Source organism: Sceloporus undulatus, chromosome 5, assembly GCF_019175285.1.
Source record: "Sceloporus undulatus isolate JIND9_A2432 ecotype Alabama chromosome 5, SceUnd_v1.1, whole genome shotgun sequence".
Classification (NCBI taxonomy): domain Eukaryota; kingdom Metazoa; phylum Chordata; class Lepidosauria; order Squamata; family Phrynosomatidae; genus Sceloporus; species Sceloporus undulatus.
Window position 1 is genome coordinate 86070 of NC_056526.1, and position 17617 is coordinate 103686.

General features: G+C 49.3%; 1 protein-coding gene across 3 annotated transcripts in view; it reads right to left on the reverse strand.

Moving 5' to 3' along the window:
- The window catches only part of PPP6R2 (protein phosphatase 6 regulatory subunit 2), a 64116-nt gene that overhangs the window by 37084 nt on the left and 9415 nt on the right, over positions 1–17617 (reverse strand). For all 3 annotated transcript variants that reach the window (XM_042466502.1, XM_042466500.1, XM_042466499.1), the window contains exons 9-17: positions 7834–7960; positions 7389–7541; positions 7003–7203; positions 5940–6004; positions 2900–3015; positions 1802–1887; positions 1542–1622; positions 1049–1146; positions 670–727 (exon numbers count right to left, since the gene is read on the reverse strand). In XM_042466502.1, the coding sequence (XP_042322436.1) occupies positions 670–727; positions 1049–1146; positions 1542–1622; positions 1802–1887; positions 2900–3015; positions 5940–6004; positions 7003–7203; positions 7389–7541; positions 7834–7960 (985 nt within the window). The remainder of the gene's footprint in view (positions 1–669; positions 728–1048; positions 1147–1541; positions 1623–1801; positions 1888–2899; positions 3016–5939; positions 6005–7002; positions 7204–7388; positions 7542–7833; positions 7961–17617) is intronic.

Sequence of the window (17617 nt, forward strand, 5' to 3'; positions counted from 1 at the left end):
CGGCCATGTTATGGGCCTCCCCCAGGCAGAGGAGACGCTTGGAGTCTCTGTCTTTCTCCAGGATTATTCCCTGACAAGGTCAAAAACAAGAGGTCAGAGGCTGAAGGACGAAGGCAGAAACAGCCAAAACATGAGGAATAGCCAGCCAATCTGAGTTGCAACAGTGAGAATGAAAGAGAAGACGCAAAGGGGAAGCTCTCTAGTTGAAGTTACTACTACGGAGGACAAAAGGGAATGGAGCCAGAGGGGCAGGGCAGTCAATATACAGGAGGGGAAGGGGGCGAGCCTACCACTCAAACACCGCCTCTGGACACTGCGCAGGCACAGAGACCCCAATATATGTGAGTCACAGAGGCCAGAGAGCAAGCCAATCTTGTTTGGGCTTCCTGCTTTCCATACTCTTCACCCCAAAGGGGTTTTAGGGCTGGATCTGATCTGACTCTGCACGTCTGGTGAGGATCTGGTGAGGCATCTGGATAAACTGCTCAACTGGCCCCAAAGAACCCATCTCCCGGAAGAATCAGAGGCCCCTCTAGGCCACCAGCTTTTGCCTTGGAAACTCACACATAGAAGGTGAAGGCCAGGCAGGGAGCACCTCCAGGGTTTTTTGTTTTTTTTGGGGGGGGGTGTTCTGAGCACAGCTGGGGTCCCAAGCGTGTGACTACTTACACTGTCATCATCAGCATCGATGTTGAAGTTGATCTCTGCAACCCTGTCGAAAGGAGCGCTGCAAGGCACAGGGAGGAGTGCGTCAGGGAGGGCTGGGGGGCAGCAGCCAGGACAGAGGTACAAGAAGAATGGGGCCCTTGCCTTGGAAACACCTGCTTGCAACGTGGGAGCCAGGCTTTGGCCTGGCACATGCAATTGCAGAGAGTGTGGCTTCCAAGCCTGGCCAGAGAAGGTGACCTCCTGCCTTTCCCCTCTCTTCAGAAAAACACAAGACAGGCCGCCTCAAGGTGTCAAGGGCCCCCCGTCCATCCCTCCATCTTCTTGGGGTGAGGAGGCAGATCTCCCTGCCAACTTACAGCCTGAAAAAGGAGCCACTCACTTGATATTATCATCCGGTTCAGCAAACTCTTCGTCATTGAAGCCAAACTGATCCACAAAGCTGGCTGTCATCTGCTGGATCTGGTAGTCTGAGAAGGCCTGCGGGGAGGGAAGGAGGAATAACCACTGCGCCAGCATCCTTGTGCTGCCACCCAGAGAGGTCTCCAGGAGAGATGCCAAGGGCTGTGCCAGGAACCCCTCCTGCACCCACCTTTGCCTGACTCAGTACCACTGCCTCAGCAGAGAAATCCCTTGCAGACAGCACTCCCTACCAAGCCCTAAGGGCACCTACAGGCTCCTCACTGGCCGGAGGAGGAAGAGGAAGGCTGGTCCCCAAATCCAGATACGCCTCCCCTTTGGTATGCCCTCCCCCAAAAGATCCCCAGTTGACCAATAGTCCACCGGCCCAAGGCAGTCCCTCCTCAAACCCAATTGTTCCAAACTGCCAGGGCACAGCCAAGGACAGCTCAGCTCAGATCCGCAAGGAGGGCTACCTGCTGAAGAGAGAGCTCACTGGAGAAGGCAGCCTCAGCATCCTCGTCCTCGCTGGAGGAGTGCAGGTGGTGGGTGCTCACCTGGAAAGAGGAGCACCCCGCTGAAAGCATGCACCCAGGTACCTGTCTTCTCCCTCCTCTGGGGGAATAAGCAGCTGCCCGGCTCCATGGTCCAGAGCACTGAAATGGTGGGTAAGCCCGCTTGGCAGCATTTGCAAAGGCAGCAGGAGTGAGGGAGTCGAGGGAAACAGGCAGCTCACCAGGTCCACAGTATTCCTCCGGTTGGCTTCAGTCAGTGTCTCCTCCACAAAGCTCTCCCACCGCCCTCGGCAATCCTCAGGGAGCCCTGCAAGGAAGCCAAGATGGAGTGGGGAGGCTGCCAAGGGAAGACACAGCCCTGCCAGGGAGGACTCCCAGGCTCCCACTTGCCTAGACCACCAGACTCAGAAAGCCCTGGAAACTCAAGCCTGGCCAAAACACGGGTGGCCCAGACACAAGAAACAGGGGCCAGAGCCCAGTGGAGTGAAAAATAGAGGCAGGTTTCACATTTAGGTGTAATGTATAGCTGATGCATACTTTTTGGAACTGAATATTGGAACTGAAGAATTTATTGCAACCTATAAAAACTAAACTGACTGCAACTTCCCAGAGGGCCTTTTCTGCAACCGCTCCCAGTCTCTGGAATGGCGGCTGGACAAGATCCATCAAATCACCAACTTAGCTTCTTGGCCTCAGCCCCTGGACTTCCTTCTGGACAGGTTGCCCTGCGGAAACTAGCACAGCCCCCTGCCTTCTGCATTTTTGCAAGCCACATCCTCTGGCAGGTGCAAGCGGCAACCGGCTGTCCTCCCAGCGCCCTGGATCAGAGCAGAGTCCCCTCCAGGCACTATAACCTCAAACAGCCACCAGACAGCCTCCTCACTTATCTGATTTATTCAAAGCATTTCTCTGTCTACTGCCTCTCAGCTCACCTGCCAACAGAACAACCACCTGCTGGAAGGGGACAACCAGCTGCCAGGCCCAGAGCCTGCTGGAAATGTGGAGAGAAGCAGCAAGGATGCTGGGAGGTCCCCTCCTCACCATGCACACACAAGCCCTGCGCTGGCACTGCTCTGGCCACTGAAGAGAAGCCAAGTCAAAGTCCCCTGGGTCCCCTGCAGGGCCTGAAACAGCTCAGGGCCAACTGGGTCCCCTGTGGCCACCCATCCCCTTCTCTGCCCCTTGACTCTGGAGACTGCCTGGCAACTCTGAGCAACAGCCAACTCCCTGTGGAGGAAGGGCCCCACAGCCTGGAGGGAAGCCACTGCCACCTCCAAACTGCATTCGCCAGCACCACCCCACTGTTCTGCCCCTCCTACCTTTAATGAACTCACTGATCTGGGTCTGCATGGGACCTTTGTCCATATTCTGCACAACGGTGTTGGCGATTCGTGTGAGGTGCCCCATGTTGCCTCGTCTCATCCCCCCTTCTGCCCTGGAAAATAACGGAACAGGTTACTTGCCTTAGCTCTGGTTCTGCACAGGGCCAGTGGCTCAACATTATGCAACCACACATACTGGCTTTGTGCCTTTCTCGCCAACTTCTGGGGTTTGGGGGCCTCTCAGTCATCTCACGCCATGCCTGCTCAGTTCCTTTGTGGCTGCAAAACCCACCAGAACCCCAAGGGAAAACCCTGAGATCCAAGGCACTGGTTCCAAGTCAAGAGGTAGGGCCACAGTTACATTAAGTCTTCAGTGATCTTTGATGTCTCTACACTAATGCACAGAGCATGGGAAATAAGCAAGATGAACTCGAATTCCTAGCACAACAAAGCAAATACAATATAATAGGTATCATTGAAACCTGGTGGGATGAGTCTTATAATTGGAATGAAGGAATAGGAGGGTATCACCTTTTAAAGAGAAACAAGCCAAACAGGAAAGGAGGAGGAATAGCCTTTACACCAATGAAGAGATCCAGGACATCAATCCTGGCAGCCAGGTGGAGAGCATCTGGATAAGAATCAAAGGGAAGGGAAACAACAAGGATGTTACGGTGGGAGTCTACTACAGACCCCCAAGTCAGACGGAGGAATTGGATGATGTCTTTCTAGAACAGATGACCACACAGTCAGAAAAGAGAGATGTAGTAGTGATGGGCGACTTCAACTATCCTGATATTTGCTGGAAGTCAAACTCAGCCAAATCCTCAAGGTCTCTCTAGCAAATTCCTCACTTGCCTGGAAGACAATTTCATGGTCCAAAAGGTGGAAGAGGCAACAAGAGGGTCAGCTATTTTAGATCTGATCCTAACCAACAAGGATGACTTGGTTAATGGGGTGCAAGTGGTGGGATCCTTCGGTGGAAGTGACCATGTTCTCCTGGAGTTTGTAATACAGTGGAAAGGAGAAGCCAGGCAGAGTCAGACACGCATCCGAGACTTTAGGAGAGCGGATTTCAGTAAACTTAGAGAAGTATTATTGAGGGTGATCCCATGGTCAGAAATACTAAAAGATAAAGGAGTTCAGGACGGATGGGACTTTCTCAAAAGAGAGATAATGAAGGCACAATCTCAAACAGTTCCAGTGAGAAAGAAAAACGGGAAAGATGTCTCAAGAAACCAGGATGGATGACTAAGGAACTTTCAACGGAGCTGAGTTTGAAACGGAACATGTACAGTGGTACCTCGGGATACGAAATACCCAGGTTACGAAATTTTCGGGATACGAAAAAATCCCATAGGGAATCATTGTTTCGGGTTACGAATGTTTTTTCGGGTTACGAAAAAACTTTTGGTGCTTTTTTCGGCTTTTTCGCACGGAATCGCGGCTTTTCCCCATTAGCGCCTATGGCAATTCGGCTTACGAAGGCTTTTCGGGTTACGAAAGCGGCCGCGGAACGAATTACTTTCGTAACCCGAGGCACCACTGTATAAGAAATGGAAAAAGGGGGAAATCACAAAAAAGGAATTCAAAGAAATAGCAGGCATTTGTAGGGTAAAGTCAGAAAAGCTCAAGCGCAGAATGAACTCAGTCTTGCTAGAGAGGTTAAGAACAACAAAAAGGGCTCTTTTGGATATGTCCACAGCAAATGGAAGAAGAAGGAAACGGTAGGTTCACTTCGTGGAGAAGATGGCAAAATGCTAACAGAAGACAGAGAATAGTGGAATTTCATAGTACAGGAATATCTGTGTGTGTGTGTGTGTATATATCTCATGTATAAAAACATTAATAACATCTGTCAGTCATAAAAAAGATCTTTCAACAGAGAGATAATTTCTGCGAGGAGTTGGAAGGGTATGCTAACCGGAAGAGGTAGGTCTTTAAGGCTTTCTTAAAGGCATCTTTGCCTTTAATTAGAATCATTGAATAAAAGAGTTGGAAGAGACCGCAAGGGCCATCTAGTCCAACCCCCTGCCATGCAGGAAATCTAAATGAATGTAAGTCTCCAGGACCAGATGAACTCCATCCAAGGGTATTAAAAGAGCTGGCAAATGTCATATCGGAGCCATTGGCCATAATACTGTAGTCTTTGAGGACTCCTGGAGAAGAGGACAAGTCCCAGCCGACTGGAGGAGGGCAAGCGTTGTCCCCATCTTCAAAAAGGGGGAAAAAGAGTCACCCTCCTTTGGACACATGGCTCCAGTTTCTCAATGTCCTTTTTGAATTGCTTTGCCTAATAAATAATAATAACAGCTTTATTTATATACCCCTTTTCCATGGCGATCAAAGTGGTTCACAAGCTATTGAATAGAGATAATATCAAATATAAATACACATAGTATCAAATACATAGCAGATAAAACTACGGCAAATATGAATTAAACAAAGTTCCTTAAAATCACGTATAAAAACATTAATAACATCTGTCAGTCATAAAAAAGATCTTTCAACAGAGGGATAATTTCTGCGAGGAGTTGGAAGGGTATGCTAACCGGAAGAGGTAGGTCTTTAAGGCTTTCTTAAAGGCATCTTTGCCTAGACTGGACACAATATTATTCCAGGTGGGGCCTGATCAAAGCAGAATAGAGTGGCACTATTACTTCTCTTGATCTAGACACTATACTTTTATTGATGCAGCCTTAAACTGCATTGGCCTTTTTAGCTGCCGCATCATACTGTTGACTCATGTTCAACTTGTGGTCTCCTTGGACTCCCAGATCCCTTTCACATAAGTATAAGTCTCCTTAAACCTGGTGTCCCCCATCATCCTAGATCTGTGCATTTTATTTTTCTGCACTAGGTGCAGTACCTTACATTTCTCCCTGTTGAAGTTCATTTTGTTAGCTTTGGCCCAGTTTTCTAGTCTATTCAGGTCATTTTGAATTTTAATCCTGTCCTTCAGGGTGTTAGCTATTCCTCCTAATTTGGTGTCACACAGACACACCAGACTGCGGTGCCCAAGGACAAAGAGTCTTACTGTATTCTGTCGTTGGTCTCCCAGGCATCCAGAATCCTCTGCACCAGGCAGCACTTCTGGAACAGCTGGAGAACAGAGAGGGGTATCAGGGCTGCAGCACCAGCTGGGCAGCACATGCCCCCCTTCCCCACAGCCCAGCAGGCAGAGACAGCCATGGAAGGATGGTACCCACCATCCCAAGTGCTCCTCAAGCCAGAGACACCAAGCCCACCTCTGCCAAGGGGGCAGCTCCCTTCCCCTCCTGGAGGACCTTGCCCAGCCCAGGGGGTGCGTGGATGGAGCAGGCAGCCCAGAAGGGAAGGTTGGAGAAGGAGTGGGGGGGTGCACATGTGCACTCTTGATTCCTCCCCCTCTCTCTCTGGTGGCAATCAGCCACGTTTACAAGAGTCCTGGGTGGGAGATGGCAAGGGAAGAGGAGGAGGGGGGAGAAGGAGCAGCCCAAATGCTGCCCTTTCCCCTTCACCAGTCCTTCTCTGCAACTCAGCTGCGCCAGGCCAAGCATGGCAGTTAACCGCCCCGCCTGGAAAACTAGCACGTTCCTGACTGTTTTGTGATATCAATTAAAGCTGAAATTGACATGTTTCAATGCTCCAAATAGCTTAATACTATTTTATTGCTCTCATTTTGTATGTTTTTAATTGCATTGTTCTCTTAAATTGTGAGCGGCTTTGAGTCCCAATTCTGGGGGAAAGCAGGATTTAATAAATAGTGATGTGGACAAGGAGGAGGATATAAGGCAGTCCTGGTGACGCCGTGGTTAAAAGACAGCACTTCAGCCACAAGGTTGTAAGTTCGATCCCTGACAGGGCTCCAGGTTGACTCAGCCTTCCATCCGTTCATAGGTCAACAAAATGAGCCAAGGGCCGATGTCATGATTCACAGCTCCAGCCACTGCAGCAGATTGGCTGCCTCACTGCCAATGCAAAGGTGGCAAAATGGGGGGCAGGGGGAAGGAGGAAGGACCTCTCCTTCCCAGGCTGGCTTGCAGATGCCTGGCCTCAGGCGGCACTGCCAGACCCATTTTTCCCTCCAAGCGCAAGAGAGCAAGAGTAAACCTCCTCACGTGAGTCACCATGATGTTCTCGGGCTGACCATTCCTAGGCAGGTCAGCCTCCCCTGGGGCTGGGTTCTCCTCCATGTCGTTCTTTTCTGTGTTGCTTGGGGCCGGCTGACTTTCGGGCGCCGAATGGGCCAGAATAGCTGCAACACACAATTCCACTTGGAAGTGCAGGAAGTTATTCCAAGTGTATTTGAAAAATAGGTCCTGAAACAGAGAGAAAGAACAGCAGCAACATTCACTCTCCTCTCCAGGCTCTTTTCCACAGACAGCCCATTGAGGGTGGTGGTGGGGTGTGTGTGTGTGTGTGTGAGTAAGAACCGCTGGCCCTCAGCCTCAGGAAGCTACAGGCAACCAACTGCTCTTTCCCTGCCACCTCCAGACCTACTCACGAGCAGCAGGTCCATGGTGTTGAGCCGGCAGAGCTCCTGGTTTATGCTGGGAGTGTTGGTGTGCAGGAGGGCACCAATCAAGCGGGCGCCATGAAGACGGGCATTCCCCAGTGGCTCTTCCAAGACCCCAATGGTAGTCAAGATGGAGGCTGCCTGTCTCAAACAAGAGGAAGAAGGAGCCATTCAGTCACACTAGGCCAATCTGAAGCCCAAAGGGGCTGTTGTTGACCACTGACCACTTGTGCAGGGCCTGACTGCTTCTTTGATGTTTGCAATCTGACACCTCAGAGACCTTGGTGGTTACATGCCATGGTCAGCTTTCAATGGGGCAGAGAATGCCAGTTACCCACAAAGCCACAAGGCTCACCCCTTACCTCTACTATGCCAAGACAGAGAGGCAGGAGGGCCGCAATCATCCCCATCCAACCCAGTAGGGTCTCCATACCTTCGGCGGGTGGAGCAGCAGCTGGTTGAAGTCACTCAGCCGTGGCTCGATGCCACGCAGGATGCCACTACTGACAGTGTAAGACCTCTCGAATCCCTGAGAGAAGGACTCCACCAGCCCCTCCATGCTGTGGGCACAAAGAGACATGCCGCCATCAAGACGGTGAGCGGCAGAGAGGCCAGGACCAGCCAGGCTGCCTCCCAAGCACAGCACTAGGCTGGGCCTTGCAGAGGAGCTCCTCAGAGCCACAGCTGCACCGCTGCTTCCTCACTGAAAGTCACAGGGCAGGGTAGACTTCTGAAGGCAATGGAAACTGGGGTGCAAGCATGTTTGCGTTGGCTTGTGTTAATTTCTGGACAGAAAGCAAAAAACAGTCAAAGTCACAGATGACCCCCCCCCAAAAAAAAGCTCGTTTTCTGCTTTCTCTTTAGAGACATTTGTGGCTCACACTAAAACATCCACACACAATATAATACATAAAATTACAATATCCCCCCCCCCAAATGAATACGAACGTTGGTTCTTACCCATGACACGTTCATTTCCAGCAGACGAGGATCCTAGCATCCTGTAATCTGGGTTTAGCTCCTCCTATTTGCTCCTGTAGGCAGGGACAATAAACAAAGACCGGCCCCTATATAGGGAGGAGCTAGCCCCCCTGAGCCTCAGTCCAAGCGAGTAGTAAAGTAAACCAAGGAACTGAACTTAGTAACCTCAGCTAAGGGTTAACTAGAACACCTTAGAAAAAACTAGTCCAAGAACAAACAAGAACTCAGAAAAACCAATCCAGCAACAAGAAGAAGAACAAGGCAGGTCCACCAAGAGGCAGCCAGGGTCGGAGGCCGCAGGCACCCCCCGGGTGGGCAGGATGCTAGGACCCTCATCTGCTGGAAATGAACGTATCACGGGTAAGTACCAACGTTCGTTTTCCCAGCAGACAGGGTCCTAACCTCCTGGGATTTACAAAAGCCCTCTCAAACTGGGAGGGAAGTGCTGCTAGGAGACTGTGGCCCCCGACACAATCTCTTGGAGGACCCTCCTTCCAAATGACGCCTCAGTGGACTGAGGCACATCCAGTTTGTAATGTCTTATGAAGGTCGAAGGCGACTTCCATCTGGCCGCCCTGCAAATGTCTGACAGGGAGGCGCTAGTGGCCAGGGCCGCAGAGGTAGATGCGCTCCTGGTTGAGTGCGCCATCAACCCCTCGGGTGGAGTGAGATCAAGAGTTCAGAAGCTCTTTTGAATACAAGACCTGATCCACCTACTCAGAGTCAAGGCAGATACCTTGCACCCCGAAGAGCCTGGGAGAAAGGAAATGAACAACACCTCGGATGACCTGAAGGTTGAAGTCCTCTTGCTGTAGATTTTGAGGGCTCTGCGCACATCTTAGGATCGGGGCAGAATGAAGGCAGGAGAATGTCCTGTGACACCTGAAAGGCTGAGTTGCCCTTAGGCACGAAGGTAGGGTCTGGACGAAGGCACACTGAGACAGGCCTAAAAATACACAAGTCTTTACGTACTGACAGGGCCCCAGCTCTGACACCCGTCTGGCGGAGGGAATGGCCGTGAGAAAGATGACCTTGGGGGAGAGGTGTTTGAGGAAGGCCTCCCAAAGGGACTTGATCGGCCCAACCATCAGAGCCTCTAAAACCGTGTTCACATCCCAAGATGGAAAACGATGTCTGGTGGGCAGGCCCTGTTGGAAACTTACCTCAACAGCCTCTTAATGTGAGGATGGCCGCCATTCTAGCTGCTCTCGTATGGAGCAGAACCGACGTGATGGCAGACACCTGCCTTATAACCATGTTGGGTCTAAGTCCCTTTTTAATGCCATCTTGGATGGACTAAAGCAGGTCAGCCACTGAAAACCTGAAGCAGTCGATGAGAACTTGTCTAAAAGGTGGAGTATGAGATCAATCAGAATGGAACCTGATCCGGACTTCCGGTGGTATGGCCGATCGCGCTGGTCGCTGGTAAGAGAGGCTCTCTCTTGGGGCGACAGCCGCCGGCGACTAGGCTCTGCTTGTGACATCGAGACGGAGCTGGAGTATCCTCCTCGATAAGGGGGATCCAGAGGCACCCACTTTGTATTCTCCGGAGGCCCTCAGAGCCCGTTCTACACTGCTAACTTGAGAGAAAGCTGAGAGAGTGAAAACGAACGGAACGGAGCAGAGAGGGAGACGGAGGAGCGCGGCGGGTGTGCCTGAAGCCGGCGGCAGCCCTTGTGGCTGTAGCGAACCTGCCGCTTTACTTTCAAGCTGCGATTTTAAATGAGTAAGTGAACGCATTTCCTCGGAAGAGAATCTCTTCACAACACTCCACTACGGCTGGATATTTGCGTTCCTTCAGGGAGTGTGCAAGAAGAAGTTTAAGCCTCAACTTCTGACTAAAAGAACGTCAGTATAAAATTGTGAGAAGGGGCTTGGAAAAGACACCAAACGGAGTTATTACTGCTGGCGATTTCTCTCCTTCCCTTTTGCTCTTACATATGAGCCCTCTGTGTTGGGATCTAAATTAAATAAAAGGATTGAAGAGCAAGTAATTGGAGTGGCTGATAAAGAAAAGAAAAGGAAAGAAAAAACCTGATAAGAACCTGATCCAAAAATCAAACATACAACTTTGGAGTTAATTGGACTGTTATAAAGAAAAATCAAATCAGGATTCCCTTTAATAATACTTTATTAATACTTCATAATTCTTTACCATTTGGGATAACTAAAATTAAGTGGACTATTCGATACTATATATCCAGAATAAGAGAAGAGAAACAAAAAGTGAAGATAAAGAGAACTGACATACAGTATAAGTGGGGAAAGAAGGTTACTGAATCTCTTGTATTGCATGAGTTGCAGCCAAAGGTTTATAGAAATTATTGTGTAATCACCCTGTGTACTTGTTCTCCTTTGGGAGAAAATTATAAAATAGTTATAATAAGTCTGGCTTTAATTTCTGTGTGGTAGAATAAATTTTGGGTAAACAGGATAAGGAGAAGGAAAAGAAGGGGATAAAGTGGCTCAACAAATAAACTCTACGTACTTTGATTTTCTGGGCTTGAAAGGTACAGGACTTAGCAAAATCTAAAGGGGGAAAACAAGTCTGGGATAATATCTGACCTTGAAGTTATCTACCTCTGGAAGCAGCTAGGCTGTGAGTTAATGGGAGAGAGTCTACTGCACCTGGCAAGATAAGAGAAGTGTTTGGAATAAGTAGGAATAAACACCAGACTTGTTTATTAAGGTGATATTAAGATGATTTCACTTGTAGCAATTAAGACTTATCACTCTGAAAGAGGAATGTTAATGTCTGACCACCAACTAATACTTCAAAACAATGTGCAGTTCTTTACTGGAACATCTGTGAACCTGTGTAAAATAAGACTAATCCCATGGTTAGGCAAAGAAGACACTGGATTAACCTTTACCTCGCAGACATTGGTGAGTCCAGGCAGAAGCATAGATGCACTCTGTGTTAACAGGGCCTGTGGTCAGAATCAAGTCTGATTTCATCTGAGGATGAACTTGTCTAGAGGCTTCAAAAATCACCCCAACTCCATGTAGCCGGCTATCCTCAACCTGTATGAAGGCTGAGGGGTCTCCCGGCTGAATGAACTGCTGATTAAGGAGACATGAAATGGGAACGGAGGGCTTGGCAAGGATAGCCCTCCGGTATCGAATTTCGAGGAGAGGATTTTCTCCACAAAAAGGATCTGTCAAAGGAACACAAACCTAAATCCTAAATAGACTAGTGGGCCCTCGATATGCACTGGAGTTGGATTCAGGACTTTGCATGGATACCAGATCCATGGAAGCTCAAGTCACAGAAAATATAATGGCATAGTCAAATGGAGTCTCCTGTATAAAATAGTAAAATCACAGTTTGCTGTGTTGTCTTTTGTTTTGTTTGTTTTTTGGAATACATATATATATATATACACACACACACACACACACAAGCTGTGGGCATATAGGTGTCTGGTGTAAGTCTCTATATGGAGCTGTATGGTATATTAAATCTGAGCATTTGTGCTAGCAGAAAACAAGGCATAGGCACTAGGAAGTCCGTTTTTCCAGCCTCCGAAGGTAGTAGACAATGGTGTTGTTTGGACCAGACCTTGGCATGAAAACCCAGTCAGGGATAAGACACTCACCCACACAGAGGAAATCACAATCCAAGCATGCCCAACAGTGTGCAAAGGAATCTTGTAGCACTCTGAGACCACTAAAAGAAAGAGACTGGCAGCATGAACCTCCATGGCCTTGAGCCCAACTCATCCTATGCATGATAGACCTTGTGTCAATAGGCCTATCCAGGGCAGGGAGCAGTTGAATGGCAATCCCATCAGCAGGCATTCTTATTTCAAATGCAACTATCTAGACAAGGTAAGAGGTAATTGTGATCTTTGTGGCAGACTCTTCAGGGCTCTGCAGGATGTCTGAATGGGGTTTGAAGCAACCCCTCAGCAGAAAGGCCTGATTATATTGTTTTAAAACACTCCTGGAGGAAGGGGGGGGCTTTCTCCCCCCACGGAGAGGAGTCTGTTTGTCTGTTTTTGATAAGAGTTTTTCTTAACCCCCTGAATTAGTGAGAACCATCTCATGGAAGAAACTGTGTTTTTTAGTTTCTTCCCTTCAATAGACATCTCTCCTATGAAAGAAGGGGAGCCAAGGGGAGCCACCTCTCCTGAGCCTAGCTGACTGAGGTTCCCTGTGTTTTATAACAGGAACATAACCCTTATGACAATAAAGTGGAGCTTGGTTGGTCACCTTAATCCAATATATCTCTCACCTCATATCAGATGTTTTTACCAAAGATCCTCAATGCATGTAAGCATTAGAGGTCTGCTGAGTGACCAGAGGCCTTCTCCTTGCTTGAGTCACCCTGTTTATAAGCATTTAAATGAATCTGTATTGTTAAAGCTTATGCTCTTAATGAGAAGTGCTATGGCTGACAACAGTTTGTACAAAGGAGGTAGAACCATGTGCTCATCCTATGTCTGTGGCTGTTCCACCTAAGGCAAAAAAGGCTCTGGACCTAATGGAGACAGTGATGGAGGCCCATGAGGAGGCAAGAAAAGTCATCATGTGGCTTTTATGGCTAGCCCCTCCCTTAAAGAATTCGTTTCCAGGCATCTTCTCTGGCCTGGAAAAAGGAGAGGGGGGTGAGCAGAAACAGCACAACTCAAACCTCATGGGCTAACAGTAATAACATGAACACCAGAAAATGTTAAGCAGTATCTCTTGTAAATCTGAGCCCCCAGCCCTGTTGCTGTGGGGGCTCTCCCCTCCTTTATTTGCCCCATCAAGGGAGGCTGCCTGGGCAGTGGCTTATTCCAAGCACTGAAGAAACTGCTCTTAAGTTAACAGTGACTGAAGACCATTGCTAATCATGGGCAGATATGGCCTGTAGTGTAGCCCTGATACTCACAGGGCACTATGTCTTATTTATGTTTGAGACAGCCCCAACTTCAAGCTGGGGTCTACAGCTTAGCCCTTATTATGTCAGGCAGGCTATATAGTAACCTGGCTGCATTACAGAAGCTGGCTTGGTCCTCAACTCCCTTCCCACTTGCATAGGTAGCTGGGAAGGGCAGAGGGGCTGCTGTGGGACATGGCTCCACATTCACCTGAGGTATGTCTGTGTCCTGAGAAAGGATAATCTCTGATGGAAAGGAGAGGCCAAGCGCTCAAGCTGCTCTCTTAAGAGTGCCAGTTTGGGGCAGCCAAACACAGTTGGGGGTGAAGGGAACTCTCCACCCATGATATCCACAACTGGTTTAACCCTTTTTGTTGTTGTAATTTTTGGAACACAGGAGGATTTGTATGTATGTGCTCTCTCATAGAATCCTCGGGTTGGAAGAGACCCCAAGGGCCATCCAGTCCAACCCCATTCTGCCATGCAGGAACTGGCCCTCCAGCCTCTGTTTAGAAGTGGGTGGCAGAGGCCATGCTCTCTCTGGGGAGGACATGAAGCCACTTTGTGCTTTGTTGTGGGATGCTCTGTGGCAGCCAAAAAAGACCATTTTAGAGTTGGAAGCTTCAGCTCCTGCTGGGCCAATTCTAGCTTCCTTTACAGCCATGTGTCTGTGCAACACAGAGGAGGAATCCTATGCCTCCTTACACACCATCTCATTATAAGAATTCAAAAGGAATGTGCAGGAGCCCTGGCAACACCACCATGTCTTTCCCAGTCTGCAAAAGGATCCCCCACACCTGTTAGGGTCCTGGGTGCCACTGGGGCCAGAGATGGGAAGGAAGGGGGAGACCAAGGGTTAACGCCCCCATCTGCCCTCTTGGCAGAGTCCCAAACCTTATGCTAGGCATAGTGCCTGCAATGGCCATGGTAGAGGCCTCATGGCAATGCCTGCCCTGAGCGAGGGCATTAGATCTGGCAAAGGTTCTTTGGTGGCTAGAGAGAGAGGGCCCCTGGTACTCACCCTTCTCCTGTGTCTTCTGGCTGGCTTGCCTCTCTGACATTGGCCCTATTTCAGGCTGGACAGAGGTGATGCAGAGAAATCCTTTGCCATGGCTTTGGCTGGCCTGTCCTCTGAACTCTGGCTGGGCAGAGATGCTGAGGAGGGAAGTTTCCATGACTTCTGGCCAGTTTCCTCACAGATCCCTGGCCTTAAACAGGCTGGGCAGAGGTGATGTGGAGAAACAGAGACATGGAGGGGATACCCCTCACCATCTCTTCCCACGGCTCCCATGTGCTGCAATGCTGTTTGCAGAAATCTCCTGTGCTCCCACCATGAAAGAGGGCAGCTTAGGAGGAGAGGGAGAGTCATTGGCAAAGCCAAGACCTTTCTCCAATCCTGGGAGCCCTTGCCATATTAAGTCTTTCTTCATGCTTCCAAGGCTGTAGTGCAGAAGCTGCAGAGCAACAGCAAACACATCCCAATGGGTCTCCCTCTGAAGCCAGCTCCCTCTGTTGAGCTGGCAGACCCTGAGCTAGGGAAGCCTGGGTTAAGGATGGCCCTTTACCCATGCTCTCAGGGTCCTCTGCCATAGCCACCACCAAGGAAGGGGGGAAAGGCAGGAGAGAGGAGAAGAAAACTCTCAAACCGCTTTCGCAGAAAGGAAAAACTTTGCTGGCTGGAAGAGACACATCCTGCTAGGAGCTTAGGCAGGAACAAGACTGGGTCCAGGGGGGCTAGCTCCTCCCTATACAGGGGCCAGTCTTTTGTTTATTGTCCCTGCCTACAGGAGCAAATAGGAGGAGCTAAACCCAGAATACAGGCGACTGGGACCCTGTCTGCTGGGAAATAAATAAATTACAAAAGAATTTAAAAATCAATTTATAATAAAGATAACAGAGGCAGAGTGGTGTGAGGGGTAATCAATCTGTGGCCGGGAAATTCCTTTAACATTAGAAACATTAGGCTATAGTGCCGGAAGGGCCATGCAGTCCAACCTCCTTCTGCCATGCAAAGCACTCCTCCTGACAGAAGGCCATCCAGCTTCTGTTCAAAGACCTTCAAAGGAGACTCCATCGCCCCACAAGGCACCAGCATCTTCCCCTGGCACACAGCAATTACCTTCAGGGAGTTCTTCCTAATGGTGAGGTGGAATCCCTTTGCCTGTGATTTGAATCCACTGCTTTGTGTCCTATTCTCTGAAGCAGAAGTGAACAACCTGGTTCCATGCTCAACATGATACCCCTTCAAATAGTTAAACATGGCCTTCATGTCTCCCGTAACTGTCTCTTCTCCTGGCTAAACATACCCAGCTCCCCAAGCTGCTCCTCAAAGGGTTTGGTGGTCTCCAGACCTTTCACCACCTTGGTTGCCCTATGTGATATTTTAGTGGCCCTACTTTGTTGCTCTAATATTTAAGTGGAATCTCTTTCCCTACAGTTTACATCCATTGCTCTGTGTCCCAGTCTCTGCAGCAGCAGAAAAAAAGCTTTCTCCATCCTCAACACAAAACCCCTTCAAATATTTAAACATGGCTATCATGCCACCCCTTCTCTTCTCCAGCCTAAACCTGCCAAGCTTCCTAAACCACTCCCTCATAGGGCTTGGTGGTTTCCAGACCTAAACAGCAGTAAGGTCTGTTCAACAGTGGAACAGACTCCTTCCTCGGAGTGTAGTGGAGTCTCCTTCCTTGGAGGTCTTTAAACAGAGGCTGGATGGCCATCTGTCAATGGGATGCTGTGATTGAGAGTTCCTGCATAGCAGAATGGAGCTGGGTTGGATCAGGGCCTTTCTTGTGGTCTCTTCCAACTCTATCAAAATTCAAAATGACCTGAATAGACTTGAAAGCTGGGCCAAAGCTAACAAAATGAAATTCAACATGGAGAAATGTAAGGTACTGCACTTAGGGTGGAGAAATGAAATGCACAGATATAGGATCATGGGTGACACCTGGCTAAATGAAACTACGTGTGAAAGGGATCTGGGAGTCCAAGTAGACCACAAGTTGAACATGAGTCAACAGTGCGATGCGGCTGCTAAAAAGGCCAATGCGATTCTAGGCTGCATCAATAGAAGTATAGTGTCTAGATCAAGGGAAGTCATAGTGCCTCTATTCTGCTTTGGTCAGGCCCCACCTAGAATATTGTGTCCAGTTCTGGGCACCACAATTCAAAAAGGACATTGAGAAACTGGAGCCATGTGTCCAAAGGAGGGTGACTAAAATGGTGAAGGGTCTGGAAACCACCAAGCCCTATGAGGAAAGACTCAGGGAGCTGGGGATGTTTAGCCTGGAGAAGAGAAGGTTAAGAGGTGATATGATAGCACTGTTTATACTTGAAAGGATGTCATATTGAGGAGGGAGCAAGTTGTTTTCTGCTGCTCCAGAGAACGGGACCCAATGGAGTAATGGATGGAAGCTGCAGGAAAAGAGATTCCAGCTCAACATTAGGAGGGACTTCCTGAGAGTAAGGGCTGTTCAACAGTGGAAGACACTCCTTCCTTGGAGTGTAGTGGACTCTCCTTCCTTGGAGGCTGTCTTTAAACAGAGGCTGGATGGCCATCTGTCAATGGGGTGCTTTGATTGAGATTTCCTGCATGGCAGAAGAAGGGGGTTGGACTGGATTAGGGCCCTTGCGGTCTCTTCCAACTCTATGATTCTATGATTTTATGAACTGCTACCTGGAGACAAGGGCATGATGGTCCTGTTCAGCACAACCCGAGGGCTCCACGAGTGGCCCAGCAAAAAGGGTCCAGGCAATCCCTCCACTGCTCAGTCATGCTTCCCTGGGGGCTGCCTCTGGACAAACACTGCGCTGAGAAGGACACCCAGATCTCACAAAACCTGCCCCATGAAGCTACAGAGTAGGAAGGGGCAGCCAGAGGCACTGAGGCCAAAGGCCCGTGCCATGCGGTATCTAGAGCATCCCCAGTAGGTAGCTGTCCAACCTGTTTTTGAAGACATCCAGAGAAGGAGGGTCCATCACCTCTCTAGACAAGAGGTTCCAGTTGCTTCTGGTGTTCAATCCAAGCCTGCTCCCTACAACTTAGAGCCCTCTGAGGCAGCAGAGAACAGGTCTGCTCTTGAGGTAATCCAAGGGTGCCATTATGCCACCCCTCAGTCTTCTCTTCACCAGGCTGAACATGCCCAGCTGCTTCAACCTCTCCTCATAGTAGGGAGGTTGTGGCTACTGACTGCGATTGTAGACCAGGGTTTGAATCTCCTCTTGGCTATGAAACCCACAAGGTGACCTTGGACAAGTCACACTCTCTCAGCCTCAGAGGAAGGCAAAGGCAGCTGTCCTCTGAATAAATCTTGCCAAGGAAGTCCCATGACAGTCGCCATAAGTCAAGAATTACTTGAAGGCACACACCAAC